This window comes from Aspergillus puulaauensis, chromosome 2, assembly GCF_016861865.1.
Source record: "Aspergillus puulaauensis MK2 DNA, chromosome 2, nearly complete sequence".
NCBI lineage: Eukaryota > Fungi > Ascomycota > Eurotiomycetes > Eurotiales > Aspergillaceae > Aspergillus > Aspergillus puulaauensis.
The window spans coordinates 1,557,488-1,585,416 of NC_054858.1; the positions used below are offsets into that span (position 1 = coordinate 1,557,488).

General features: G+C 49.6%; 12 protein-coding genes across 12 annotated transcripts; 4 read left to right on the forward strand and 8 right to left on the reverse strand.

Annotated features, from left to right (window-relative positions):
- Window positions 1–1,506: 1,506 nt before the first annotated feature.
- Window positions 1,507–2,064, forward strand: RPL39 (60S ribosomal protein eL39; the record flags this gene model as incomplete). The annotated part of the gene is made up of 3 exons (XM_041699302.1): window positions 1,507–1,512; window positions 1,656–1,756; window positions 2,016–2,064. The coding sequence occupies 3 exons, from the start codon at window positions 1,507–1,509 to the stop codon at window positions 2,062–2,064; spliced, it is 156 nt and encodes a 51-aa protein (XP_041552400.1).
- A 1,082-nt stretch (window positions 2,065–3,146) lies between these two features.
- On the reverse strand, window positions 3,147–3,934 carry skpA (SCF ubiquitin ligase subunit skpA; the record flags this gene model as incomplete). The annotated part of the gene is made up of 5 exons (XM_041699303.1): window positions 3,147–3,153; window positions 3,218–3,387; window positions 3,459–3,626; window positions 3,695–3,792; window positions 3,871–3,934. 5 exons carry the CDS (start codon window positions 3,932–3,934, stop codon window positions 3,147–3,149), a joined length of 507 nt encoding a protein of 168 aa, XP_041552401.1.
- Window positions 3,935–4,995: 1,061 nt separating this feature from the next.
- On the forward strand, window positions 4,996–6,885 carry smp3 (glycosylphosphatidylinositol-alpha 1,2 mannosyltransferase smp3; the record flags this gene model as incomplete). Its single annotated transcript, XM_041699304.1, has 4 exons — window positions 4,996–5,104; window positions 5,275–5,654; window positions 5,711–5,838; window positions 5,895–6,885. The coding sequence occupies 4 exons, from the start codon at window positions 4,996–4,998 to the stop codon at window positions 6,883–6,885; spliced, it is 1,608 nt and encodes a 535-aa protein (XP_041552402.1).
- A 783-nt stretch (window positions 6,886–7,668) lies between these two features.
- Window positions 7,669–9,155, reverse strand: APUU_20641A (putative UV excision repair protein (RadW); the record flags this gene model as incomplete). The annotated part of the gene is made up of 7 exons (XM_041699305.1): window positions 7,669–7,788; window positions 7,843–8,298; window positions 8,362–8,688; window positions 8,750–8,829; window positions 8,891–8,963; window positions 9,026–9,073; window positions 9,138–9,155. 7 exons carry the CDS (start codon window positions 9,153–9,155, stop codon window positions 7,669–7,671), a joined length of 1,122 nt encoding a protein of 373 aa, XP_041552403.1.
- A 2,112-nt stretch (window positions 9,156–11,267) lies between these two features.
- APUU_20642S (uncharacterized protein) lies at window positions 11,268–12,473 on the forward strand (the record flags this gene model as incomplete). The annotated part of the gene is made up of 1 exon (XM_041699306.1): window positions 11,268–12,473. One exon carries the CDS (start codon window positions 11,268–11,270, stop codon window positions 12,471–12,473), a length of 1,206 nt encoding a protein of 401 aa, XP_041552404.1.
- Window positions 12,474–13,187: 714 nt separating this feature from the next.
- On the reverse strand, window positions 13,188–14,560 carry APUU_20643A (uncharacterized protein; the record flags this gene model as incomplete). Its single annotated transcript, XM_041699307.1, has 1 exon — window positions 13,188–14,560. A coding segment is annotated over one exon (1,373 nt), but the record flags the coding sequence as incomplete, so codon positions are not given.
- A 904-nt stretch (window positions 14,561–15,464) lies between these two features.
- rip1 (ubiquinol--cytochrome-c reductase catalytic subunit RIP1) lies at window positions 15,465–16,452 on the reverse strand (the record flags this gene model as incomplete). The annotated part of the gene is made up of 4 exons (XM_041699309.1): window positions 15,465–15,646; window positions 15,713–15,863; window positions 15,948–16,036; window positions 16,188–16,452. 4 exons carry the CDS (start codon window positions 16,450–16,452, stop codon window positions 15,465–15,467), a joined length of 687 nt encoding a protein of 228 aa, XP_041552406.1.
- A 516-nt stretch (window positions 16,453–16,968) lies between these two features.
- APUU_20646A (histone-fold domain-containing protein) lies at window positions 16,969–17,692 on the reverse strand (the record flags this gene model as incomplete). Its single annotated transcript, XM_041699310.1, has 4 exons — window positions 16,969–17,273; window positions 17,330–17,420; window positions 17,482–17,567; window positions 17,617–17,692. 4 exons carry the CDS (start codon window positions 17,690–17,692, stop codon window positions 16,969–16,971), a joined length of 558 nt encoding a protein of 185 aa, XP_041552407.1.
- Window positions 17,693–18,223: 531 nt separating this feature from the next.
- Window positions 18,224–21,089, forward strand: GEF1 (chloride channel protein; the record flags this gene model as incomplete). Its single annotated transcript, XM_041699311.1, has 7 exons — window positions 18,224–18,695; window positions 18,755–18,822; window positions 18,875–19,234; window positions 19,283–19,360; window positions 19,421–19,746; window positions 19,792–20,146; window positions 20,196–21,089. 7 exons carry the CDS (start codon window positions 18,224–18,226, stop codon window positions 21,087–21,089), a joined length of 2,553 nt encoding a protein of 850 aa, XP_041552408.1.
- Window positions 21,090–21,244: 155 nt separating this feature from the next.
- APUU_20647A (uncharacterized protein) lies at window positions 21,245–21,845 on the reverse strand (the record flags this gene model as incomplete). The annotated part of the gene is made up of 3 exons (XM_041699312.1): window positions 21,245–21,484; window positions 21,576–21,675; window positions 21,745–21,845. 3 exons carry the CDS (start codon window positions 21,843–21,845, stop codon window positions 21,245–21,247), a joined length of 441 nt encoding a protein of 146 aa, XP_041552409.1.
- Window positions 21,846–22,099: 254 nt separating this feature from the next.
- On the reverse strand, window positions 22,100–23,350 carry APUU_20648A (pyridoxamine-phosphate oxidase PDX3; the record flags this gene model as incomplete). Its single annotated transcript, XM_041699313.1, has 2 exons — window positions 22,100–23,142; window positions 23,209–23,350. The coding sequence occupies 2 exons, from the start codon at window positions 23,348–23,350 to the stop codon at window positions 22,100–22,102; spliced, it is 1,185 nt and encodes a 394-aa protein (XP_041552410.1).
- A 550-nt stretch (window positions 23,351–23,900) lies between these two features.
- On the reverse strand, window positions 23,901–27,725 carry APUU_20649A (pentatricopeptide repeat protein; the record flags this gene model as incomplete). The annotated part of the gene is made up of 1 exon (XM_041699314.1): window positions 23,901–27,725. The coding sequence occupies one exon, from the start codon at window positions 27,723–27,725 to the stop codon at window positions 23,901–23,903; it is 3,825 nt and encodes a 1,274-aa protein (XP_041552411.1).
- Between the last annotated feature and the right edge of the window lie 204 nt (window positions 27,726–27,929).

The window sequence follows — 27,929 nt, forward strand, 5'->3', positions numbered from 1 at the left end:
AGATATCCATCTGAATCCTGTGTTGCACTATTGTCATGTTCTTGGGGCAGGAGAACTGAGCACCGCTCTCGACATCGAGTCGTCCTTGTTCGAGTCCCTGGCTCCTTGGGCTGCGGGCCCGCCACCTGTTTTTTGCCTGTTGAGGGCATCGCTAATTGCTGGAGTTCAAATGGAAGTGGGGGGGCCGATGACGCTAATTTCAAGATTCCGTTCCAAATTTGTAAACACCGAAACGAATACGCAGCACTCTTTTACCGAGTACGAAGCACTAAAGAGGCAATACCCTCGCTAGGAGTTACAGGGATCCCAGTACTCCGTAAAGCTGACACGTTTCTTGTTCGTGGAAACGTACCCAGGGTTTTGCATCCTGCTGACGGGACCATGGGCGAAACGTAGGACTCGACTGGAAATACTACGATAAGAACCCTCTGACAAAGGATAACTGCGGTGCTACTACTGAGGGGCTGACGCACAGGGGAAGAGAATTAGCCTCGAAGGAAGTTTCGATACCCCTTAGAGACTGGAGAGGCCGAGAACATTTCGCAAGGACCGTGAGTATTAAGGGTAGACAACCACCGCATTTTTACCATCTCAAATTCGGACGTCCATGGTCTTCAGTCTTCAGTATACCCCGGGCCAAACCTCCCAGTTGGGACCAGGCACTATCAGGGGCCACTGATATCAATCTTCGGTCTGACACATTAATATAAAAAGCCCGTGCACACGCTTCCAAACGGATAGACCATATTCCGTGACGACTACGGAGTACAGAGTACTTGATAGATATATCGACTTCGAAATAAGAAGACTAATGCTCGTGTGTTTTCATCCCACCATTTCCACTTTGGTGGTAACGATGCTGCGCGCTGTGAATAGACTCGGGGCTCAATCCATCAAGATTAGTCCATGACTCATTTGATTCTTGAAGAGGCCCATAGAACCTAAGTACACCGTAGATATGAAGTAACAACAGATGCTCTGTTACTGCATGCGCTATCCGGGCGCCTCGTGCAATAAGGCCGAAGAAACGCCATCGGTACCTGCAGATTCAATAGCAGTTGAGGATACAGAGAAGCAGAACGGCAGAGTGGAGAGACAGATGACTAAATATTAAGTCTTAACTTAACTAACTAGTTACCTTAACTAACTAATAATACGGTGTACACTATACACTCCAGCTATGCAACTGCCGAGTTGTAAATTTCGGGGTAGACCGCAATATGATATTCTAAGACACTTGTTTACTAGTAAAGATATTCTTGTTACTAACCACCAAAATAATTACGCCTGGCCAGGCCCAAAAAATTAAGAGCCGAAACCGTCTCTTGATCCTCTGTTCTGGGGTTGTTGCCTGAGGCCATGATAGTCACATGACCTCGGGAAGCGAAGCGCTAACCCTGTCCGCACCAAAAAATCCACACCACGAAAAGACCTTGGAAGGACGGTCGACAACCTCACCCTCGCCAGTCCATACAACTCAGCTCGCCGTCGCGACAACCCATCAAGATGCCGGTTAGTGACCTCCTACACGCTATTACCATCGGACACAAAACCCTATGGGCTTCTTTCTAAATCCAGACGAATCTTTACACTTTCCGCCATGAATTTTGGCAATTTGAGATGTCCACTGGCTAACGCAAATATATCCTATACAGAGCCAGAAGAGTTTCCGTACCAAGCAAAAGCTTGCCAAAGCTCAGAAGCAGAACCGTCCCATCCCTCAGTGGATCCGTCTCCGGACCGGTAACACCATCAGGTAAATACAACCTAGCCAACCTATATGCCCGTTTTTCCCGATCAGTGTGTGGAAGAGGAGGAACCGTGATGGGAAATACAAAGGAATCGGATACATCGATGCGCCTTTCAAACGACTCTACCGTTATCGCCCTGTCCGAATCGAAAACGAGATGGAACAAATCTTTTGGAGAGATTCGTTGATTGGGACACGCACATACGGCAATCGTAAGACACGTCAAGTCAAAGAACAGCCGACTAACATCCTCCCTTTTTTTTAGATACAACGCTAAGCGGCGACACTGGCGCAAGACCCGTCTCGGTATCTAAGCTTGTGCGACCTCTTTCCTCAACCGAGACGCCCACCCTGAGATCTTTTCCGTTCAATTCAACCATGATACCGCACGGCAAAAGTCTCCTCGAACTCGCGACAATTTAACCTGCAAACGAAAATTCCATCCTGGATCTCGTCTTCACTCTGATACGATCGAATCCCGCTCTCCTTTATTCTTCTTTCACCTTGTTTTCTCGCCCACGGCCATCTACGTCACCTTTGTTCGGTCGGATCCACGATTTTTTTCCCTTGAACTAAATCGACAAGCGTACGTCGTTTCAATAATGAGCGACCGACCGTCTGGGCATGGTTGATTTAATGGCCAAGCGGGTTGTGGTGGCGGTTCTGTGATGGAATAAAATTAATTTTTTCGTTTTCGTTTTGCAAGTTGTTGTATGCGAGCTCCTAGGGAAACAAGAAAAGAAACACAAATCGAAAATATGATGGATAATGAGCATTGAATGGTATAAGTTGGATCGCTGTAGGTACCTTGTAGCGTATCACCGACATTGACTGAGTCCTAGCACTCCTACTGGTGTCACCTGTTGCCCTACACGCTTGTCAAGTACTAGATAGTAGTGTGCCTTATGCTGACGTAGTCGAGGGACATCGATCACTGGATTAAGTGGTTAGTTCTACGACATTGCGGCCGTGGACACGCGAGTATATGGTCAAGAGAAACGGATAACATTCAGAAATCTATCCTGAGGGCGAAAACCGCTGTTATTCCCTAGCTAAGAAAGAAAGAAAAACACATGCATAAAAATCATTCGAGTCCGATCAGCTGTTAATATCCGATTAACAATCCGATTCAATTTTTCTGGAGTTTTCTTTTTTATTTTCTTCTTTTTTTTTTCAAACAGACACACCACTTCAGGGTAACAGAACCGGAAAGGGAAATAGATATGAAGAAGAAAAACCAGACGAAACCGCTGAATAGTATCCCCCGCAACGCCGTGGAACTAGAAGAACCTTTCCGTTTTAGCAAAGTCCAGACTCTAGAATCATGTTTGTCATATAGGGCCGACTAGCAGTCCACAAAGAGATCAAAGGAAACCGTTCCTATGCCAGGCAAGATTTAACGGCTAGAAGAAGTTTCAGGTTAGTTATATATGTAGGCTGTACTTGTGGGGTTGTGAGAAAACCTACTCCTCAGCCCATTCGTTCTCGCGGCGGATCTGGTCCTCCTCCTCGGGAGTGAAGTCGTTCTGGATGTTGAACGTCTTGCGGATCTCCTCAGGGGACTTGCCCTTGATCATATTGGCGACGGTCTTGCACCCGATGTCAAGCAGCGGCTTGATATCGAGATAGTTGGCAGCCTGTTGAAAAGAATGAGTTAGCATTTTTATGATCAGGGCGTCCAATAGAATATAGCTGGGGTTCTGTATACCAAGATAATCTCGAATAGCATCTCCTGGTCAACTTGCATGAACTTTTGGTCCCACTCCTCGATATCAGTCGTCTTGCGGCGCGAGTCGTCCTCTTCGGTGTTGCTCAGCGGGTCATTGCGGTGGTGTTGGCACCACTCCAGGACCTTCGTCAAAACGTTTTCGCTCACCTGGGGTGAGAAAACCAGTTAGCTCAAACATCACTTCAAGTTGGGGGTAGTCCGATAAGATTACTAACATTGGGGATGGGAATGGGCTCCGAAGGAGGCGCCTCGGGGGTACCAAGGTCATCGAGCAAGTTGTGGATGAGCAGAGAGCGCTCGGCAACGTCACGAGCTAATGGGATGTTAGTCTGTTGTTGGACTTGCAGAAGTGATTTCAGAAGCAGCAAGTGTTACTTCATGAGGCACATACCAACTTCGATATTTTTGTTGTCATTGCTGATGAGGGTGAGCATTTGTTGACTCTTCTCAGCCATTTTTAAGATCTGTATGTTCTTCAGATGTGGTCAGAAAATGTATTTTCGCAGGGGTTGTGCGAGCTTTCACGTATGATCCGGGCGTCGTGTTGCAGTCGAGGGGCCAAAAGCGGGGGAGCAACCGGGGCGACCTACTGAAAGTGACTTAAAACACTGTGTCAAAAGATGGATGGAATTAAGGATTCAAGAGTTGATTCTCTGAGTGATGCAAAAGAGTCTGTTGCAGAAGAGACAGGGTGGAGAGACGAGAGAGCTATAAGTAGTTGGTAGAAGAGGAAGTGGTGAATGGCAAGTGGTGAGGTGAAGGAAGCTTTGGTGGTTGAATGAGATGACCAATGAGTGCGGATGGAACAAGGCGCTTGGTCACAAAGTCTGTTTGCTCACTAACTAACTAGCAATTCTTTCATCATCCATAACTCAACGGCCGGCACCCGATCTTTATTTCTTTGGGTTTTCTTTCAGGCACCAGTCTCAGCCCCCAAAGAACCGCTTGCCTAGCGCCCCATACTGAAACGGGGCTCTTTTTGGTGTTGGCGAAAGGCTTCCTTCTTGGACTGTGCGCCCCCAGGCTGCAAGCGCTTGCAGGCTCAAACGCTTGAGTCAGGCTGTGCATACTACAGAGAAACACCATAAGAGAAACGCGACTGTATGATTCTACGAAGTAAAGGCCTCTTCCATACCACTGTCGCAGACAAAGTTCGTAGCTGTAGAATCGAGTCTGGACCATTGGAATTATAGTTTGTAATGGGGTGATATCATCCCTCCCTCGACGCGTCTGTCCACAGAAGTCAAAGCACTCCGCTGCTCCCATCGCATAGCTGGCCCTGCGTTCATTCCTTTTTCTCGCTTCTTGCCTTTGCTTTTGCTGCTGATTTTTCCGCTCTCGTGATCCGCTCTGGGGAACAAACACTTGACCTCTTGTCCGCGTCTTCACGCCGCGACTTGATCACCCTTGATCCGTTCCACGGCCTCTCCTAATGAAGCAGCATGTGCAATACAAGCCTTATATCGCGGATCTTCCTCCATCTTTCTAATAACTTGAGTCTGAACCTGACCAAAACATGTGGAGGCGAACCTACCTAGTTCTCTTGTTGATTCGCGTTTATTTTGCGCTCAGTCCTAGCTACATTCACCCGGACGAGCATTTCCAGGGGCTTGAGGTCTTTGCAGGTAAGCTCTTTGTTTACCGACCAGTGTTTCGCCCCAAGCGTGGCTCCGGCTTGGGTCATTTGACGATGCGACGCGCAACTGATCCCTCGGCTTGCACACCACAATTTGAACTTTGCATTCACTACATTCACATTACTTTGCTTCCAAATGCTTACACCCTTTTGTTATAGGCCGGATTCTTTCTTATCCGTCCCGGTTGCCGTGGGAGTTCACCTCCGATCGCCCTATCCGCAGCATCTTTCCGCTGTGGCCGATCTATGACGTCCCGATAAGCCTCCTAAAATGGTTTTATAATGAGACGGGGACAGAAAGCCCACCAGCGGAGCTGGTATACTATGTTGTGCGGGGGGCCATGTTCCTGCTGAGCTTCGTATTGGAAGACTGGGCCGTCCACGAGCTGGTCCCTCTTCCACGCCATCGCCGGGCCGCTGTGGTTTTGGTGGCATCCTCGTATGTCACCTGGACTCATCAGACGCACACATTCTCCAACTCGCTCGAGACCCTGTTAGTTGCCTGGGGCTTAGTTCTAATTAATCGCATTATCGACAAGGTTCGAGTGGTCCCAGATCAGCAATATACCGAGAGACTAGCTAATGGTTATGACAGCGACGCTCTTCGCTCTTCTCCTGCGCCGTGCTATCCTTCATCTGCGTTGCGGGTGTCTTTAACAGGATAACCTTTCCTGCTTTCCTCGCTATTCCAGGCCTTCAATTGCTACCACATTTTTGGCGCAAGTGAGTATTGAGTACAGTCTCGGTTTCGGTTATAGTTACTCATCAGTTGCGTACAGACCGGTATCGCTACTTGCATTCATTGGTTTTGGCCTCATATTTTTCTTCGTTGCTATCTCTGCCGACACGATATTCTATAGACCGTCTGCATCATTCAGCGATGTCCTACGCTCGCCGATAATTACACCACTTAATAATCTCCTTTACAATACCGACAGCTCCAACTTGGCTCTTCATGGACTACACCCGCATTATAATCACTTCTTAGTCAATTTGCCACAGCTTCTTGGTCCTGCATTTGTGGCAATGGTTCTGCAGGCCTACAATTTGCGCTCTATACCTTCTTGGTTGAAGAACGTCCGAGCAGCTTCTGCGCTATCGGCTACCGCCATGCTGTCCATTTTCCCTCACCAGGAACCGAGGTTCCTGATACCTTGTGTGCCTCTGCTCCTCAGCTGTCTCCATGTCCGCAAATCGCGCTTGTTTTTGGCTGCTTGGGCCATATTCAATGCAGCCTTGGGCTTTTTGATGGGCGTGTATCATCAAGGAGGCGTTGTGCCAACACAGCTTGCGGTTCCCTCCATTATCTCAGCTACAACGTCTGTAAAAGAGTCTCAGTCCGTTTCCGCTACTGTGGTTTGGTGGAAAACGTATTCCCCGCCTCTATGGTTACTTGGTGATAACTCCACTCTACCTGTGGACTTGAACATCGACACCCAAGATTTGATGGGCAAACCTGGGCCAGAAATGATCAACGACCTTGAAGATTTAATCGCCTCCTGTCGGAAAAAACAGAAGTCGGGTTCGAAACAACCTGACGCTGTCTTCGTGGTCGCGCCAAAGTCCGTCACTTTTCTGGACCAGTTCCTGGCTCCGCAAAGCTCCGAATCAAGCTTGGAATTGCTTGAGCTATGGAATTACAGAAAGCACATCAGTTTGGATGATTTAGACTTTGGCACGGATGGCGTTTTACCAACCCTAAAGCGGGTGATTGGGAGACGTGGATTAGGAGTTTGGCTTGCGCAACGACCCGCCTGCCGTTACACCTGAGCTTACCAGCTGATACATACTACTCGACGACAACCAAATTCGGGAAACCTTGCCTATTCTGACAGACCTTTCTCCGCCGGCCATGGCCCAGAGTGGTGTAAGTCAGTTTGCCTGTTGAAACCTGGCGTCGTTCTTTTCCTCACTACTCTATCATTCTTCCTTCTCTGTATATGCTTCTTCCCCCCACCCCCATTATCTATTTTAGATATACGTTACTTCTCGGGTTGAACTCTACATCGTCGACTAATCTGGACATTCAAATACCCTTATGTACCCTTCCTTTTTCATCATGTTTGGTCAGAATTGGTGGCAATTATACCCCCTCCTCTCATGCTCGAATAAATAATAACCATAATACCTTTTGACGACGCATAGACTTTTGGTTAATTAAACTTTATGAAATACTTCGCACATCCCTTCAAACCTTAGGCTTTAATTTATATGTTGCTCGAATCCAGTCGCTCTATGAGCTTAGGTTACAGATGGCACTGGCCAGGTGTCTCTACACAAAACCCTTTTAACGAGTAATTCGGTCAGATTGGCATTTTTTGTCCTAGGTACATGACAAGAACGTCGAAAGAGCAGCCGTGTTACTAGCGGCCATGGTACAAGTGTTAGAGGACCTAGGTGTAAAAAGAGCTGGTCTAATCCAGCTGCTTTGGCAAAGTATGAGAAGAGACGAGCCGGATGAATAGCGGAATAGCGATACTCATTATGAGAGGGGAATAGATCTGTAACTAAAAGAGTAGCGGCACATCATGATTCGTGATGGGCCGAATTGTTTCACGCATCTTCACCTTCGTCGGAGTTATCAAACAAGTAGTTCGCCGCAAGCTCTTCGTTCTTATCGCAGGCAAAATAAGCTTGAATAACCAGGTCCCGCGAAAATCCGAGTCGGCAAAGCTATAATTAGGTCAGCTAAATATCAATGTGAGGAGGTAGTAGGGAGTGGAATACCCGTTCGATTGCATCTCGCTCCTCCTCTGTGACATGAATCTGAGTTGTGCCCGGGGGAACTGCGGCGTCATCCTCTTCGCTCAATAGCTGAAGAAACTGCTCCTCGTTTTGTCCGATAAGCTGTGCAATCTGGGGGTTACCGGCGCCAACTTGCTGAAGGATTGGTTCCAACATTTGGGGTTGCTGTTGGACTAGCTGGCGAAGTTGCTGGAAATGCGGGTTGTTACGAAGGAAGTCAAGGTTTGACTGAGCTTCATCACCAGATGCACCCCGGGCACCACCCCGACCTTCAGTATTGCCAGCCTGAGCAGCGGCCTCGAAGAGATTGACCGGCTCGTCTTCTCCAGATGCAGCGGGTGTAGCTCCAGCGGCGGGAGCAGAGGGGGCTTGAGGGGCAGTAGGGGCGGCAGCTGCAGATCGCTGTTGTTGTTCTTGCTGGATATCTTCGGGAATACCCTGTTGTACGAAGAGAAAGAATTAGTGTATTAACTCATCAACATGATCACGAATCGGACTCACGCTCAGAAGATATTCGATGGCTCGGTCTGGGTTAAAGAAAGCAGCCCTCATCGCACGATTGATGTCACTTCTCTCAAATCCCATGTTCTCCATCTGGGAAATGACCTCTTCGCTCTGCGAGCCACTCAATAGCGTCGACGGATCATTGAAAGAAGCCCCACCTTGCTGAGCAGCTCCGGAAGAGGCTGGAGAAGGTGTTGCTGGGACGGCAGCAGCAGACGTGGATGTGTTTGCAGATGGTGCGGGGGCAGGAGGCGCTGCAGGAGTTGAAGTCGCCGCTTTAGATGGTGTGGACGGACCCTGTGAGGAGGCAGGTTGGGTCTTGGGCTAAACAAGGTAAGGTCAGCACGAGAAGAAAGGGAAACAAGGGCCAGAGACGTTGGTGTACCTTAGAGACCATGCATACGATGAATCCCTTCTCTTCGATGTTGTATGATTCGATCGTCTTGTCATCTTGAAGAATCTTCCCTGTAAATTCCATAGAGCGTCAGAGCCGCCCACCAACAAATTGCAGGTCTAAATGACTAACCAGAGTAGATGAGCTTCAGTAGAGGGACATCCCATCCTTTTTCCGAAGAAATCTTCTCCTTCACCTGCCCAACCTAAACTTTGAGTTAGCCCCGCATTGACATCGCCTTCTGAAGCTCGGGATAAAGCGACTTACAGTCTCTGACGGTTCTGCATCGATCACAAACTTCTGCTGTTTTAGATCCTGTGAAAATAGATGTCAGGTTGGATGCTGCGCAGTCTTATGAGGGTAACAGGAGGTCACGTACCTTGAATGTGAGCTTCATCTTGCGCCACCGGAGGAACGTAGATAGCTGAAAGTGGGGGAGGGGAGACGGAAGACTAGGTGTAGGTTGATGGGACAAGGTTTAGGGTTCGGCGGTGAAGGTTATGCTTGTACAGAGATAGATGGAAAGAAAATGCAAAAGGTACAAGTTTCCAAGTCTGCAAATGAGCCGAGAAAAGCAAGTGACGATGATAAATTATGATGGCAGCTGGGAGGAGATGGAGGAACTGCCAGCAGCGGGCGGAGGCGGTCACCGAGCAGGCGGCAGCCCCTCACAAGCCACGGACCACTGCCACAGCCTCTCAGCGCAGTGCCACCTGTTTGCGCTGGGCGCTCACGTGATTACATTCCCCTGTATACTCTGTAGACCAGGGCGGGCACTCTTTGCGTCCTTGCAGATTCTATTCTCACCTCACGGGGCATCCCCGCCTTCAGTCTTAGACGGATCATGGGAGCCTGGATCAACCCTTTCCTTCTCTGTGACCATGGGCCGTAAATAACTGCAGGCAGAGCCATTGGTTATCGTCGTACACCATGTCCTTTCTACCTCCATTGCAAGACCTCCAGTTGTATCCAAAGGCGGCAAGACAAGGCTTCCCACTCACTGTCTTTCTAGACTCTTTCGAGAGCCAGAAAACTGAGGGCTGGAACGAGGGCGTGATTCTTCGAACACGTAGCCGAGCGAACAGCAGCCTCCATGAGTCCATCCACTCTTGGTCGCCGCCACTCTCAGGTACTTTAGTTATATCCTGTGGCTCGGTGTATCCGACGTTTTGCACGAACTGGTCAACTTTAGTAACAAGCTGATCTTTGATCTGTGGTATAGTGGACATATCCTATGGATCTGTCACATAGTAAGAGCTATGAACAAGAAGTCCGTACGACCTAGTCGCCCCGTATTGGGTCGGGCCTTGGAATTTGTTAAAAGACGTTCTTACGGTGTACATTTATTTCTCGCTACGGAGTTCGTCTGGAACTCTGACAAACTCGCAAAATGTCGGTGATTCAAAACCCTAAGGTTGTTGGTACCCAAACGGGCGGGAAGTCCCCAAGTGTTCTATGGACACGTCACATTGTGGATCGGAGATTTATTGGTTCCAGCGCATCATGGGTCCCCATGTTTGATCACAATTGACGGTCATTATTGGAGGCGGTTCCTGAGTATTGGAGATCGTCTCGTTAAAAATTATCTGGACAAAACAGACCCTGACAAATTGTTCGCTGGCAAGACCCGTCGCATGCAAGAACAGCTTCTTTCCATTGCTCCTCGCCAATCACCGGTTTTCAAACCATGGATGCAAAAGCCCTAAACAGTTACTTGCGGTCTAGGCATGTCAGGCACAGGTGACTCTTCGACATCTCGGTGTAAGATACATGGATTCTGTTGTTGAGTCTGTTGCAGACTTTCGGCCTCAGTGTCAGTGAGTGGCACCAGGTGGCTCAGGTCCTGACTGCCAAACACAACTCAATATATCTTGTGATCAGGAAGAGACCCCTGTAATTGTACAGTGACAGGACAGAAAACCATGGCCGGTTGTAAGGTGTCCGATCAATTTTTACCGAATTGGTAAACTCCCGGTCTTCTTCACTTGTCGAGGATTAACCGAAGATCTAGCCTGTCGTACTTTTTGGTTTTATATTTGGTATTGATAGTATTTTGACTCATACTCCGTGCGCCGCTACTTGCCACAGAGTTTACAGTCGATTATTTCTTTGCATGCTCCGTACTCGTTGTATCTTAACCCACAGGACCACTAGCTATTTGATACACCCAATTCCTAATCCCTGAAATCTCTCTTGGGTATATCGCTTTCCCACTCAGATATACATATAGTGGTTCCTTCGTCTCGTTCTCTACGCTCCACTGCTCGACTCCTTCTCATACACTGCCAACCTCTTCACCAAATTGTTTCTTCGAATTCCATACTTCGTCTTTATTCCATTGGCTTCTCTGGGCTAAACCAATATCCAACCCGATATCCGCGAGGAGTCACCAGAATCTTTCTGTTCGGCCGATTGACAGCCCCCCTTCAGATTGACAGCCACTGGGTTGTGCAACTATTTCTAACGGGCAAAGCTCTTTTTCATCTCTTCACGGCACTCTGGTCCCACCATGCTTACGGCCTCCCCGGCCTACCTGTTGGGAGGGGTCTCATTGCTGTCAGCCGTCATACTCACCATCATTAATGGCGTGTGCTATGGGTCTTCGAGAGGTTCGATGCTACATACTTCTTTGACTGAGGCAGTCACAGTTAGTCTCAGCATTATCAGTTGTTCTGTGGTCATTTTCTTAATATTGATCTTGGCAAACGAATCGAAAACCAATGTTAGGACACCACGGAAAGGCTGGAGAGCAGCAACCTACATTACTGGGATTGGGTATCTAGTCATAGCGACTGGGATAACGGCCGGAACAATAGCATGGAGCACAATGCAACCTGTGGCCGAGGCAAAGGAACCCGATAGTTCTGCACACCGGCAGCCGCTGTTGGTCGCTCGTTGTGTCTTATGGGCAACCTCCGTTCTTACTCAAGGAATGTTATGCGGAGTTCTCTTGACAATTATGACAAACAACAACAACAACAACAACAGTCACAACCAATGGCCGACATTGGTCTCATACGAGCTCAATGCATTAACTCCGAGTCGGCCAGAATCGATACGCAAAGAGATATCCAACGCAACCTCGTCTATTGTCGTATCACAACGTCCCTCCGTTGACAGTACACCTCACTATCCACCATCAGCTTCGCGCGCGACATCTCGAGGCCAAACCCGATATTCCGGCGGGACACTGAGCCAGTCAGACTCCAAGCGTGATTCGCTTGACCTGAACCCAGCACTCGTCTCCCATCCTGAGGGCGCAATAATCCGCACCAGAGCGGACCGCAGCCAAGAAGACCAGGGCAGATCACCACACCTCCAACGACACAGTTCACAAATTAAACGGTCTCTTGACAGTGTAATGTTGCGCCCTTCGTCAACCATATCATCCTCCACGGCCCAGTCGGATGCCACCACAAGACCGCCAAAACTGCAACTGCCTGACGAAAGCAATGTCCATCCGCTATTTCGCTCTTCTACACGCTCTCCTCCACCAACGACTACGCCAAGCACGATGGTCCTCGCGTCTCCAGAGGCGGGTCAGACAATTACCGTGAAGGCACTGCATAGAATGAGGTCAACGCGCTCGGTTGGGACGCCAAGTACACCACGGAGTAGGTCTCCTTTGTTTGAGCAAACAGATCACCTTTTTGAGGATATAGAGCAGAGGCCGGGATCAATTCTGAGTTGTAGCAATAGTAGGCTCGGTACATAATGTGGCGAAGCCTCCATGTATATAAAGATTATAAAGATAGAACAACATCCTGTTATCTAGCGAGCAATACCCCCAACTCTATTAATGCGTTAATTCAGGTTTTATAAAAAACAAATAAAGTTCTATAATACCTAAATTCGGCGTTTTCAAGGCTCTACTAATTCACATTCGTGGAGCGACTGCCTGAACTGTACAAGCAAAACAGTCAGCTCATTATTAATCCAGACGATTGATGTCCCAGAATATGAGTGGCAGTCTCACTCGGCGATTTTCTTGAATGTCAAATATCCTAATGTCCCAACTAGAACCATCTTTGCAAATCGTCCTGCTCCCATTCTTTGGTATCTCGGAAATGGCGGGGAAGACTTGAGGAAGTAAGAAGAGTAGTTGGGGGATACAGAGCAGGTGTGCATGGTGGACATGGAGAAAACAGGGTGAAATAGATTAGGACAACAATTCGTTCGGCTCGGATTGTTTGCACAAACCGTCCATGATCATATTTATAGAGTATAGAAATCACCGAGAATTAAGACCGACCCCGATCCCGAGGTTCGGGGTTAAAGGTTGACCAGGGATTATGAAGGACAGACAGTTCGCAATAATCAAGTGCTATAAACTACCTATGAAATAAAGCTCTGTAATGGGCTCCGTCGAATGGTAGCACAAGCTCAAAACAGTACCTCAGATTTTGGTGCGGCAATTACTCCCTCCTCCGCCCACCACTGCCTGGCGTGTGTATATGCGGCTCTATAAAGCCTATCGCTTGGATGAAGCTCAGAGAACGGACCAAACTCAATGTCATGTGTATAGTTATTATGGTTTGAGTGGTCGTTAGTTACGTTTATAGGACCGGGGTGTGCTCTCTCGGTATGCTCCATCCCCTTCCAATTGCGTTTCATCTTCAGAAATTGTTCCCAGGCAAATTGCCGTTCCTGTTGCAGCAGGACTGCCATTGTTGGTGGAATTATATGGACGGCCTTCACCCGCGGAATCTGCCAGGAAAAGGTCGAAAGATTTGGTCCGTTCTCCTGCAGTAAAAGGGTGCGTTGCGCAGCTAGCGCGGCTTGTGCTTGCTGTTGCGCGTATTCAAGGAAATGAAGACCACTAGTATCATCAGCCCGCTGCTGATATGATCTCAAAGCCTCGCCTAAGACTCCGGCGACTGGCAAGTCGGATCGAAACCCATCAGGTAGTGAAAGTAGCTGCAGCAAGGCATCAATCTCCTCAACGGGTAAAGAGTAAAGCTCGCCAACGGGATCATTTATATAACTGGACCATGGATGAATGGCAGTTGTGCTCTTGCCATAATGACGCCAGCCGAATAGATCGTCTTGCCGCCATTGGGCGATCTGAAGCTCTTCGAGATCAGGGAATAGTCGGACTGAGAGTGCAAGCATGGAGTAATAATCATAACGCTTCCAAGGAAATAAGAACGATCCAGATGAGCCCAGCGCCAGCTTCCGCACTCTCTTCAGATCTTTTGAGTGAAATTGCCCCAGGATCGTATATTGACAGCCTGCTAGAATGTGATCCCCATCCCAGTATGTGTTCGCATCGCCTTCGTCGATAAACAGCACATCCCTACTAAAATGAAACCACGTACATGGTCCGGTTGTGCGTGTTTCAAAAGCAAGTGTGTATCCGAAGCTCATCAACGCCATTCGCGCTTCACACCATGTATGTAGCAAAGGTGGTATTGGTGCATCACTATACAGCGAGTTCTCGCGCATGATCAGCGACGCTATTCTGGGCTTATCCTGGAGCCACCTGAGAGGGATCTCCGGCGTGGACGCCGACGGCTGCCAGGGTTGATGTGGCCCGCCACGACTACTGCTCACGCCAACAGCCTCTAAGGTTCGCTGCTTGATGGGCTCGGGGAGGATCTTTTGGCGCCAGTTCGGAGCAAAGTATGCCAGGTCGGGGTTGATGTGGAGGTTGGCCCTTTCCCTAAATTGTTCTTCAAATTGCTCCGGGTCTTGTGCGTCTTCTCTGACATGGACGACACGGGGCGGTGTAGCCAATATGTAAATCTCGCGACGAAGGTCAAAGGGGAGGCGTTGGAAGAAGTTGAATGTTTCTAATGTCATCGTGGCAAAACTGCAGAGCAAAAGCAGACCGATTGGGTCAGGTGCGATGTGCTAATGGCAAGGATTGTAATTCCGAAGTCGCATACAATATGGGAAAACGTTGACGAGGCTGAGATGCTATGCTGCTTTTGTAAACGAAACGGCCGCAAGGCTGAAGCACTGGAGTGCCAAGTCCCTGCTCCCAATCAACAAGCATAAGTTCAGTACGACAAAAGCGCAGGTAAATCGGGAATATCATGACAATGAATGGGCTCACTCACAAGCTTGAACCACGGGCCATGAAGTGGTGTACATCATAGTACGTATAGAATTGTGGCCGGTCCCAGTTGGTGCAGTAGTTGGATCGGACGCGGTCTAAATGTACCCTTTGGCTGCTCTCTTGCGGTCTCTTCTAGTCTCATATGGCCGGCCAGGAACCAAGATATAAACTTCCAGTTGGTGTGGTGCAACTCGACCATGGACCAGTCGAAAGTTTAGTTAGATTTACAAAATCAGAGAGCGCAAGGCCCACGGAACTTGTAATTTAACGATAATGCAAAGCTCAATTGAACAAAGGAGATAAGGTAGATTAGAATACATGGCCCAAGATCTTCAGCGACATTTGTCCATCGCCCCTTGCCTCGGGACCAGTTTCATGATTCCCACAGGAGTAAACGGGGAGGAGTGAGAAACATGGTCTATACCGCAAGAAAGACCCCCATGAGCAGTGAGTGTACAGGCTCTATGAGCGGAGCAAGGTTTGGAATAATAGAACAGGCGGCTCATTTTTTGTGGGCCAATATAAAAACACGGTCCCTCTAATCTTAACATAACGGAGAGATTCATCTAAAACACAAACCTTTGCCAAATTTCCCCTCGGGTGTCCATCGCTCAACCGCCGACATCGAAACTGACATATACCCGCTTAGCCGATGATAAGCGTCTCCTCGTCGGGGAAGTTATATTGCGGAACCTCGAGGTTCAGAGGGGCCGGACCCTTCCTGATACGGCCGGAGATATCGTAGTGCGAACCGTGGCAAGGGCAGAACCAACCACCATAGTCACCAGACTCACCGATGGGGACACAGCCAAGGTGAGTGCAGACACCTAACAGTAAAGAAAATAAGCGGTCAGTTATCGCAAATGGCCATGTGATATTGCCTCTCAACTTACCAAGCATGACAAGCCATTCGGACTTCTGCACACGCTCCTCGTCAGCTTGGGGGTCACGGAGACCCTTCCAGTCGTAGTCCTGAGCCTCCTTAATCTCATCCTGGGTACGGTGACGGATGAAAACGGGCTTGCCACGCCACTTGATGATGACCTATTGTGGGGTTTACGTTAGTCGCCATGCGCAAAGCGGCAGCCGGAGAGCCACAAAAACAAAAAAAAAAAAAGTTAAACGTACGTTCTTGCCCTCAGGAATTGTACCAAGACCAATTTCAACCTTAGCCTGAGCAAGGACATCGGCAGAGGCGGACATGTTCACAAGGAAGTCTATCGCAAAGTCGCATGTTAGCCCATTGACTCTTGACGTAAACAAACCAACCCATCTCTTGTTCCATGGCACCACTCCTAGGATATTTTAGGATTATGGCCTATTTCACCACTATTCCTTTCCAGATATCAAACGCTCAGAAACACCTACCCTGGACAGTAGCCTTGGCACCGACAGCAGAGGCCAGACCCATTGTACCAGCGACGAAGTAGGAGAAAACCTGGTTGGATCGAGGAGCCCTCTTGGAGGAGTATTTGCTGAAATCAGGGATCTTGGTGGTGTCCTTCTGGGTGAACGGGCTGTCGAAAGTCGAGCCGCTTCGTTGCTGGGAGGCGACGACGGCGCGGGAAGTCGTGGACAGTTGCTGGCGAGCGCAAGCGCGCAGCAAAGAGCCAGAAGCGGAGGAGAGAGCCATGGCGAGAGAGCAATTGCAAATCAATTGCAATTAGAACAACCGGTGGAGGCGGGGAGGAGGGGGGATGGGACGTAGAGAGAAGCGGATGAGGGAGGAATTCTGAGGTCGAAGTCCCGACGGCCACCCGGCTTCAGGTCGAGCTTTCACGAAAAGCGATTCGGAAATACTCGCCTCCTGATTGGCCGCTGGGCCCACCCGCAAACCACCACATGAATCAACGTCAACTTTCTTCATGCACTGTTTATTCTGAAATCTACAATTTATTGTTTTGATCCATGATGTTGACTTTTGCTACTCAAATTGAGCCGACAATGGTGGAATGTGGAATTTGTTGGTGGTAATGCAGCAGATTTCCATTCTCGGAACCATCATACGATAATCATGGAACGTTTCATCAAACCATACGAGACATGACAATGCCAATAGATTAATATACAAGCTAATGCAACCAATAACCCAAAATAAAAGCCCTGAAAAACTCCTGGAGTTGCTCCCGCTCGCTTTTTTCTAAACCAGTCATTGATCCGCCATTTCCACGTCGTCATCCTTAGCCTGCGAGTCCACAGCACCGTCCACCAGCATTGTAACAGTTGGGGGTCTTGAACTTCGAGCCAGTGAGGCATCGTCCTTCCCATTGGCGGTTTCCTCGACCACATCAGCGACCGGCGGCAGTGCTCCATTCAACGTGCGTTGTCCTTTCTCGACCTCATGTTCCTTGGCCGTTTCCTTCGCTCGCTTCTCCTTGAACTGTTTATATGTCGTCGTCTTTGGTATGACATCGGCTAGGAACTCGAGATTGTCTATTCGCGAAACTGCCGTCGCTATAATGGGTAATATTAGCACTGCTCTGGTAACGATTCGGTGTAGACCTGCGTACCTAGATCTTTGTACTGGATAGTCTTCCGTGGCTTCCGTTCTGATTTGACAACATTATGCCCTTGCTCCGTGAGGTATTGAACAAAGAGCTCCTGAGAGGATCGGGTTGGTTAATTTCACAAGGTCGAGAACTTTGAAATGTCAGTCACGTACAGTAGCCATCGCGACTACGAATGTCGCATTGCTCGAACACTGGACAATATCATCGTCTAGCTGAATTATCTTCTTTATACGGGAAACTACATGGTAACATTAGCAAGAGAAACACTAGCGGTACATTGTGCGTACTTGGGAGTGAGCTCTGGCCCGTGATTTCAGGCGACGCATCGGACCTGGACGCGGGTTTGGTATCTTTAGCGGGCATCGCGGGGTGGGAGAATAAATTGCAGCGGCTAGATTGTTGAGAAAGCCGTGATAAATTGACGAAATGTTCGAAAGAGCTCGATCGCTCGAGGGTACGCGTGGATTCTGGTTCAATGATAGTGGTAAGGTGAAGAGTGGTATGGTCGCGCGTGCCGCATCGATATCGCGTGGCGGACAATGGAGGGACCAGTAATTCCAACAATCCGGAGTCAATTGTCGGCTAGAATTGGTCGGCGGTGGTGATATCACGACAGTATAAGGTCGGTTCAAGGCTATGTAAATTCTTTATTGTTATTATTTTTTTAATACCAACAATAGTTATTTCTCTCCATGCTCGAGACCCAGTGCTTTGACGCGATAAGCGTTTCGACTCTCCTTATCTCACGTGGTACCCGCGTTTCCAATCGACCGCCAGTTGACGTTTCTGAATGAACATAGGATAGCTCGTTCACTATTTAAAAATCATATACCTCTAGCTCAACTACCCAGATATGCTCGCTCAGTACTGGTTCAACTGAGGCTTACAAGCTCGATGCCTACCCCATTGTCCCCCATTTCCTCCCCCTCCGACCCGCCTGAGAACCGCCTCCAAAGGCGGTTCTCGGGCTTATCGGCCTCGTCACAAGCTCCACGTTCGCCCACCGACAATAATGGCCAGGCTCCGGTGATCACAGAAGAGATTAGTGAGATCAAGCGATACGAAGATTTTACGACCATCGACTGGGTCCAGGATGCGGTACACGAGCAAGCGCGACGGCGGGTTAAGCGGCAGGAGGGCTTCGGTTTCTGGGAGAAAGAGGGCGCATTTAAATGGAGACAGAAAGTACGGGAATCTTACGACGCTGGACAAGCATGGCTTGTCATCACAATAGTTGGGGCAGCCATTGGGTTGATATCAGCCGTGTTGAATATTATTACCGAGTGGTTGTCGGATGTCAAGTTGGGCTACTGCACAAGCGCGTTTTATCTTAACGAATCGTTCTGTTGCTGGGGAGCGGAGGAAGGTATGTATAATCATCCTTTTTGATCTAAGTGCCCAGCTCACCTTGGCTGTGTACCTCAGGTTGCCCTGAGTGGAGAAGCTGGACTTCTTACTGGATCGTGAACTACGTCCTATACATTTTCTATGCGGTACTTGGAACTCTACTCCGTCACCGCAGAGTAACTGCTAAGTCTTCGACAGGTTTTATTCTCGTTTATAGCTGCGAAGCTAGTCAAATCATTCGCACCTTATGCCGCGGGCTCAGGTATCTCAGAGATAAAATGTATCATTGCGGGATTCGTTATGAAAGGCTTTTTGGGTGGGTGGACACTATTGATCAAATCAATTGCCCTCCCGCTGGCCATCGCGTCCGGACTGTCGGTAGGTAAAGAAGGGCCAAGCGTTCACTTTGCTGTCTGCGCAGGAAACGTCATCTCGCGGTTTTTCACCAAATACAAGCGGAGCGCATCGAAGACCAGAGAGGTTCTGACAGCAACTGCGGCAGCTGGTGTTGCTGTTGCATTTGGAAGTCCGATTGGTGGTGTACTATTCTCTCTTGAGGTATGCGCGCCTGCTTTGGCGTTGAAACAACATGTCTGACTTAAATAGGAAATGGCGTCTTATTTCCCACTGAAAACTTTATGGCGGAGCTATTTCTGTGCCCTGGTTGCGACTGGGGTACTGTCCGTAAGCTTATCCTTTTTCCATTTTTTTTTTTGCAGCTGAGCATATACTTATATCCGATAGGTGATGAACCCTTTCAGAACTGGACAACTTGTGATGTTTCAAGTTCAGTATGACCGGACGTGGCATTTCTTCGAGTTGCTATTTTTCGTCATTATTGCTGTCTTTGGTGGATTGTATGGAGCGCTGGTGATCAAGTGGAATCTCCGCGTTCAAGCATTCAGGAAGAAATACCTCTCCCAGCATGCTGTGGTTGAATCTGTTGTCTTAGCCGCGATCACGGCAGTGATCTGTTTCCCGAATGTGTTCTTGAAAATCAACATGACAGAAATGATGGAAGTCCTGTTCCAGGAATGCGAAGGAGAACATGACTATCACGGACTTTGCCAGTGAGTGCTCTCGAATCTCAATAGTTTACCTAGCTAATGAAGTAGGTCCAAATATCGTTGGTCAACAGTTGCGTCCCTAGCTACTGCGACGGTTTTGCGGATATTACTCGTGATAATATCCTATGGCTGCAAGGTACCCGCTGGGATCTTTGTTCCGTCAATGGCGGTTGGGGCATCGTTCGGTCGCATGGTCGGTATCATGGTCCAAGCACTACATGAATCTTTTCCAGATTCGAAGTTTTTTTCAGCTTGCGAACCTGATGTTCCTTGTATTACTCCGGGAACGTACGCATTCCTAGGTGCGGGTGCGGCTCTGAGTGGAATAATGCACTTGACTATTTCGGTGACCGTCATAATGTTCGAATTGACTGGGGCTTTAACCTATATCCTTCCCACCATGGTATGCAATATAGTTTCCTCCTCATTTTTGCTCCGACTAACATGTCCAGATCGTGGTTGGTGTGACGAAGGCTGTCAGTGATCGCTTCTCAAACGGCGGTATAGCTGACCGCATGATTTGGGCCAACGGGTTTCCATTCCTTGATAATAAGGAAGATCACGTTTTCAATGTTCCCGTTTCACACGCCATGACAAGCGATCCTCTTTCTCTTCCGGCATCTGGTTTCCCCCTGCGCGAAGCAGAACATCTTCTGAGCGATAACAAATTTCAGGGTTTCCCGATTGTTGAAGACCGCTCAAGCAAAACCCTGGTCGGCTATATTGGCCGTACAGAGCTGGGTTATGCCATTAAGCGAGCTAGGATGGAAGGCATGATGTCGCCCAACGCTCAATGTGTATTCACAAAGGAAGCAGCGGAGGCTTCAGTGGCTCGTCGCGCCTCGCGCACACATTTAGCCCCAGATACCTTTGACAATATCCAAAGCAGCTCCGGGTCCAATTTTGTGGACTTTAGCCGATATGTCGACCACACTCCACTAACTGTCCACCCCCGACTACCATTAGAGACCGTTATGGAGATTTTCAAGAAAATGGGTCCACGTGTTATTCTGGTAGAACACCGTGGGCGAGTTACTGGGCTCGTCACGGTCAAGGACTGCCTTAAGTACCAGTTTAAGGTAGAGGCCGAGGAGCAAGCACTGGCGGCGACACAGCAAGCGGAGCTTCCTCTGGGAGCGTACCAACACGCGAGGGACGCCAATACGTTAGAAGAACGTATTTGGAACTTTATGCAGAATATTGGATCCAAGTTCTCCAAGATGTCGGGACGGCCACGAGATGCCAGGCCTATCCCGCAAGAGGATCGATCTCCATCTACCACATTGGCCGGGACAGAAGACGACGATGCAGACGATGGCATGGTCGAGTTGGAAGAGAGACATTAGATGTACTAGAATTTGCGATGTATACTATACAATGATAGACGGTCCATGGTCCAAACACATGATAATTTATATCCTAATTATATAGACTAAACCAACAATCAAAAAAAAAAAAACCCCCCAATAAATAACCAAAGCCATCATACCCAAAAAAAGGCTTACGCTGACTCCTCCCTCATCCCAACAAGAATCCCCCCAGCGGCCAGCATCGCCGCACCCAGCCACCATAGCCCAGCGACTTTCTCCTGGAACACGACCATTCCCAAAAATGCCGTGACGAGGAAGTTAGCCGACGTATTCGTAATCGACACCTTGGTTGTTGACGGTGCCGCTGTCAGAGCTCGCGTGAACAACGTCCACATTATTACGTTGCAGAGAACATTTAGGCCCAGACAAATCTGTGTTTTCTTAGCCTTTCCTCCACACGGTATGACGGGAGAATAAGAGAAAAGGGGACGATGATGGGATATCAAAACAGGGAAAACTCACCCCCCTCACAACAAGAAGAAGAAACGGATGGTCATCGACGCCCGCGCCAAAAATAGACAGGATTGCATCTGCAAAAGAGGTCGTTTGCTCATCTGTGGTACTGCGCATTCACATTATTAGTACATATTCAACAACCCTTTACTTGGGGGGTTCCTTTTGGGGACAGTACAGTTTAGCGAAAAGACCGTTCAGCGCGGCGAATGCGCCGGAGGCGACGGCGAGAATGATCCAGCGGGATTTAGGCTGGGGCTGGGTTGTTTGCTGGACCATTATATATACTATTATAATATGTGGTGGAGGGATTGAGATATTTGGCCTTGAATGAAGTTGCGATTGAGACCGTGGTCGGAAAGACGATCTTGTTGCCGGGGCTTCTGCCAAGTATCGGATACTGCGCCGATCGCCTGTATAGTACCATGTCCACAAGTATAACTGCTGCACAACGTAGAAATAACTGAGTGGTTGGGTTCTGTATTATCTATTCTACAACTCATTTATAACCATATTCTATCGTAATCTTCGTATCATGGTGAAAGACGCTCAATCCGCCATTCATACGACGACTCGTCCGTGCCATGTATCCGCACGTAGCGGAATCGATCATGTAGTCGACTGCGACGACCCTGCCAAAACTCCACTGACTCCGGAATCAAACGCACGCCTCCCCAAAATGGAGGTAGAGGGATTTCCTTTGTATCGGAAAACCGCGCCTCCATCTCTTGCACCCTTTTCTCCAATAGGTCACGTCCATCGTCAATATCCGTCTCATTAATGTCGTGGGGGATCTCAGGATAAACGATCGAATCCTCCCCGGGTCCAAAACTCTTTCGTCGCCGGCTCACAAGACTATCAGGCTCAGCAGACCAAAGTACCTTGCTCTGCCAGCTAGCCCAGGCCCCGATCTGGCTCCCGCGTTCCCTCGTCCGCCAATACATCTCGCTTTCCTCGCGGCTCAATGGCTCAACCATCCCTTCAATGCGGACTTGGCGCTCCAACACTGGCCAGCAGAATGTCAGTGCAGCCCATTTGTTCCCTTGCTGCTGTAGCCCCAAATCTTGAACCAGCGGCTCATCCACACCCGATAAAACAGGCATCGCTTCGGGAACACTGCTGTCGGCATTATCGCTCCCACCAGACCCGAAAACCTGCCCACCTTTCCCCTCCCGACTCCCCCAGTTGCTATACACCGCCCAACCTCTCTCATCCAACTCCTTAAGATATACAACACGAGCACTCACACGGCCCGATGGGAGAGACGCCGTGGCAAGCGTGCACGTCTCCGGCGCCGACGAGAGCTCTAATCGAGGGTCACGAAACCAAGCATGGAACTGGTATAGAGGGTTCGTCGGGTGCAATTGGGAGACTGTGAGTGGGGGATTGCGCACGAACTGGTGCGCACGCGCAGGATTGGAGACGACTTTGTTATCCAGGGCTGTATGAGGGGTCATTGTATCCGCTCGGAGAGCTTCTGCGAGAAGTCGGGCTGGGAGGGCTGACGCAGTGGTGACGGGCTCGGATTGTTTCGGGGTTTGGGACTCGGAGGCTGCTTCGATATCACCGGGGGCGACTGAGAGTATAAGAAGTTAGCATTCTCCGGGTTTTGTTTGATTTGATATGGTGAAAAGAAGCGTACAGATTAGCTTCTTTGGCCGCTTCTGCTGCGGGTTTGTAGAATCCATGGCCGAAAGGTAGGATCGGCTGATGCGGTAGTTGCGACGCGGTAGGGACAATCGTAGAAGGGACCTAGCGGGAGTGTGCAGTCGATGGTGACTCATAGAAGAGAAACAACTCAATAATTCTGGAAGAAGCCGGGTATATATTTCTACAGTAAAGTGCAATGGCGCAAGCAGGATGTAGAGAGAGAAGGTGGGATGTTGTTGGAGAGAAGGAAGTGGGGAAGTCGGAGAAACCCGCCATGACACAAGACAACATGCTACCTAGTATTAACGTGGGCGACCTCAAAATATATGCAACTTTTTAATTGATTTAGATCTTAATGTCATTTTATCATTATGACATGAGAGTTGAGAGTCTCTATCGAACAAAGGAAATAATAAAAAGGAAAAAAAAACAAACAAACACCAAAGCCCAAACGGTGGTATAGGTACAGAAATGCCATAACGCCATCCCCCGCTGAATGCAAATTTATGTTCAAATAAATATGTAGAGCTCTTGGCAATCAAGTGCCTCCCTGTGTCTATGCAGTCATTAGCGGGCTGGAGAGCTAGAAAAATCTGGGTCCAGCCCTGTATGAATGCGAATAATTTTTTTGAATGTTAAAGAAAAGAGGCAACTTTTATCGTCAAGGAACTTTGAACAGCCACCCTAAAGAGTAGCTGTGACTGCACCATTGCCCACAAGATCAGCAATCTTGTGAGCCACGGCCGAGGGATACCCGCGAGAGAGCATCTCCTGCACCGTGCGAGAAGCGCTCGCATGGTCGTCGGCGGCCAAGAAAGCACGAGTCATCGCCTCGTACGTGCTTGGTTCCCGCTTTTCAATTCCGACACTGTTGTAGACGGTCTTGGCCTTCTCGACATTTCCCTCGGCTGCCCATCCGTGGATGAGGGTGTTTGCAATGTAGGCGGTCATTTCCACCCTACGCTCAGCCATGTTCTCAACGATCGCTTCGGTTTGTGCAACTTGGTGATTGGCCACCATGGACTCGAGGAGGGCTTGATAGAGACAAGGCTGAACGCGGACCTTGGGGTTTGAGACGGCAGACTTGAACACAATGTGGGCAGCTTCCATGTCCCGCATCACACAGCCCTTGGCATGAATGAGCGACGCGTAATGAACAGCTTCTGGCTCCTGTCCCGACGCCTTGACGGTTTCGAGAACTTTTTCCGCAGCTGCCATGTCCACGGGCTCCAGAGAGGCATGCGCATCGATAAGGAGCTTGTAGGTATGCATAGTCGGCTTGATGTTGCGGCTTAGCATGCGCTCGTAGTAAGCCAAGACCTTGCTGCGATCGCGTTTTGTGTTCAGGAAGTACTGGATCATGGAGTTGTAGGGAGCAGGGCGAGGCTTGTAGTTTGGCATGGACTCCATCTCCTCGAACATCTCCTCCGCAAAGCGCTCATCGCTAACCCGGCAGAGAGCGTTGACGATGGTTCCATAGGTGACACTGGTAGGGCGAACATTGTTGGCACGCATCTCCGCGAAGTACTGAAGGCAGTCATCAATACGACGGGCCTTGCCGAGCTTGCCAATGAGAGCGTTGTACAGGAACGAGGTTGGCTCCACACCCTCCGCGACAGCACGGTGGAAGATCTTCAACGCTTCAGTAGCTTCATCAAAAGTTTTGGTGGACTCCTTTAGAGTGGTGATGTACAAGCCAAATGTGTTGGCAGATGGGGCAGAGCCAAGTTCGGAAAGCTCGTGGTGATACTTGGCGGCAAGCCCACGGTCTCCTAGGGTCAAGCAAGCGGCAACCATGGCATCGAGGATGGAGGTCCATCCATATTTGACAGCTTTGTACTGAGGGAGAAGAGGAACATCACGCCTGGCCATGCTCAAGACTTCATGTACAAGGTCGACGCGGTTGCTCTTGGCGGCAGCAGCGATGAGTTTCGCGTAGGTGATGTAGCGAGGATGACGACCAGCACGTCGCATGTTGCGAAGTCTATTAAGGGCTTCGTTGAGATGAGACTCGGGCCGACCGTGGGTGCTCTCAAGGCCATCGGCAATCATCGCCGATCCTTTGAAGTCGGTTGCATAAGCGTAAGGGTCGAAAGAGTCCTCGCTGGGAGCCGAGCTCATACTAGACATTTCAGACACAGGGGTGTGAGGCCCAGAGACATAGGTGGATGGGCTAGAGGCCAATCCCAGGTAGCTGTGCCATCGGTGGACCATGTCAGGTCGGCTAGTGAAGAGCTTGTTGACCGCTTGATCGACAAGATTGACGGTAGTGGCGTCCATAGCAAGGCCTGTTGCCAGAGCAATGTCCAGCATGTGGGAGAAGCGAATGGGGTGGGCAGCATCGAAAGAGATAGCGCTGTTGTTGGCTAATATGCCCGCCTGGACTTGCAAAGCAAGAGCGAGGTCGCGAGGACTGAGCTGGGAAATCTCAAGAGGCCCAAGGAAGGCGACAGCATGTTCAACGACCGGCGAGATGAGACCGCCATTCTCTACCATCAACCAGAGAAGGGACATGGAAGCTTGAGGCGAAAGGACGGTAGCACCCTGGACAAGAACGCGACTGAAAAGGTGAATGCTCTCGTTGATCTGTTCACGAATTGTGTTGGAAGATGGGTTGTAGGAGGAGCTGCGAATACGGGCAAACATATTCCGCGCCTCAACGAGAGACTCATCAGTGCGACCACTCTTCAGAAGAGCAACAGCATACATCACGGTCGGCTGTACCATATCCGAAGTTGCCTGACCCACAGTGCTTAACATGAGCCACAGGGATCGGGCAGATGACACATTGCCGTCGCGTACGTGCAGAGCCAACATCGAAATGGTAGGCTTCTGCCGTGTCTCCACGTCCTTAGGAAGAAGATCGTATGCTTCGGAAGCGATCTTCGAGTTCCCGAAATCGGCCGCGGCTATGCAGATCTGCGACATGGCCTGATCCAAGGCTCCGTCGCGCAACCGGTTCTTGGCTTCTTCGAGGGCCTTTGCGTGATCACCCGATTCAAGGGCGTGTTGCACAAGGGCATCATTGATGATAACGGCTTCAAGTGCCTCTTGGCGTGTTTCACGGCTTTCCGTGACGTCGTCAAAAGAGGAGCGGATCCGCTCGAGGAAACGCATTGCATTTTCTTCCTTGTCGCAAGAAATATACGCCTTGATCAAAGCCGCGTAAACCTGGCCATCCAAGCGCTTAACGATACAGAATGTACCATTGTCATCAGATACTGCGAGTGATCGGTACTCGTTGTAGCACTCCACGGCACTTGTCAGGTCGCCAGAGGAAGCGAAAGCATCGATCATCGACGGGAAGATAGAAGCGTGAGGGGTCACTTTGTGCGATTCCATGTGCGCATACACGCGGATCATTCCTTCCACATTACCCTCGTTGGCGCAGGCAGTGATCAGATAGCGGTAAATGTCAAGAGGAAAGACAAGATCCGCATGTCGGGAAGTGGCGGTGTCGAACAATTTCATGGCAATCCCAAGAGAATCATCCTCGGTAAGGATGGCTTTTTCAAGCTCACTTGAGTGCAACATGAATTTTCCGGGTTCCTCCATTCCCCCATAACGGACCCTCTCCTGCTCTAGCACCTCCATTGCCTTCATCGCATCGTGGGCACGCATCACGAACAGCTGAACGAGCATCTGGTATGTTTGTTCATCGGGAATTACCCTGCGACGAAGCATATCCGAGTAAACGTCGAGTGCCTTCGGGATCGCCTGTGATCGATCATCGTGGAGTTCGATGGCCGAGTCCAACAAAGCATTGTAGGCAGCAACGGTCGGGGTGAGACCGTCTCGCAGGAGTGCTGCAAAAGCGCCGGGAATGTCCGAGAATTTCTCGTCGGAGGCCAGACGCACAACCTGCTCGGAAGCACGAAGAGATTCCTCCGTCGCAAAATCCCCAACAGCGGCAACATCATCTGGTAGATCAGGGAAGGCCTCGGTCGTAGAAGCATCCTGCGCGTCGGAGGCTTCCTCCGCTTGAGCTTGCTCCTCTTGTATTTGAATTTCCCGAGCAACCGCCTCTTCCACCTTTGCACCGACATCAGCGTTGGCAGAGGCCTGGGTGAGATGGGGCGAACGGTTGAGATCCGCGCGAGCGGTCGGGGACAACTCTTGTTCTTCCTTCTCCTTACTCGCCTCCTCCTCCTCTGTCAGCGGTTTCCAGCCGACTCTCCGTTTCAACTGCAACTGTTTCCAGTCACTGTCATCACCGGTCTGCTGGGCCTGCTGCCACGCCGCATAGTACGCGGCTAACCCAGCATCTCCGCCGCCCGAGCTGCCGTGGCCGGCCTTTGCGCCAGCGCCAGAGGAACTCGATGGTTGGAAAACATGTTGTAACTGAGTGGTACGGGAGAATTTCGCCGGATTAGCGGCGGTAATGTGATTAAGTGTTGTCGACGACGCGTAGGATGACTGCGATGCCGCGACTACCGATTGAGCATAGCCATGAGTAAAGGCTTTGGTGAAACTCTGACGCGCGATATGGGTAAACGGCTTGAAGACCATTTATCTTGCGGGGGACCTCTTCATCAAGGAGAAGAGGCAGCACTACTAGATTGTTAGTAAGTTCAGAACTGAAGTTTCCGGGCTCGTGGCCGGGCTCGTGGAGATTTGGATTTTCGGGTTCCAAGGTACCTTATAATCGGGACAGAGGGTAATGCAGGTTCATTTGACGAGGGGATCGCCAAAGGAACGCGCGGGGCAAAAGAA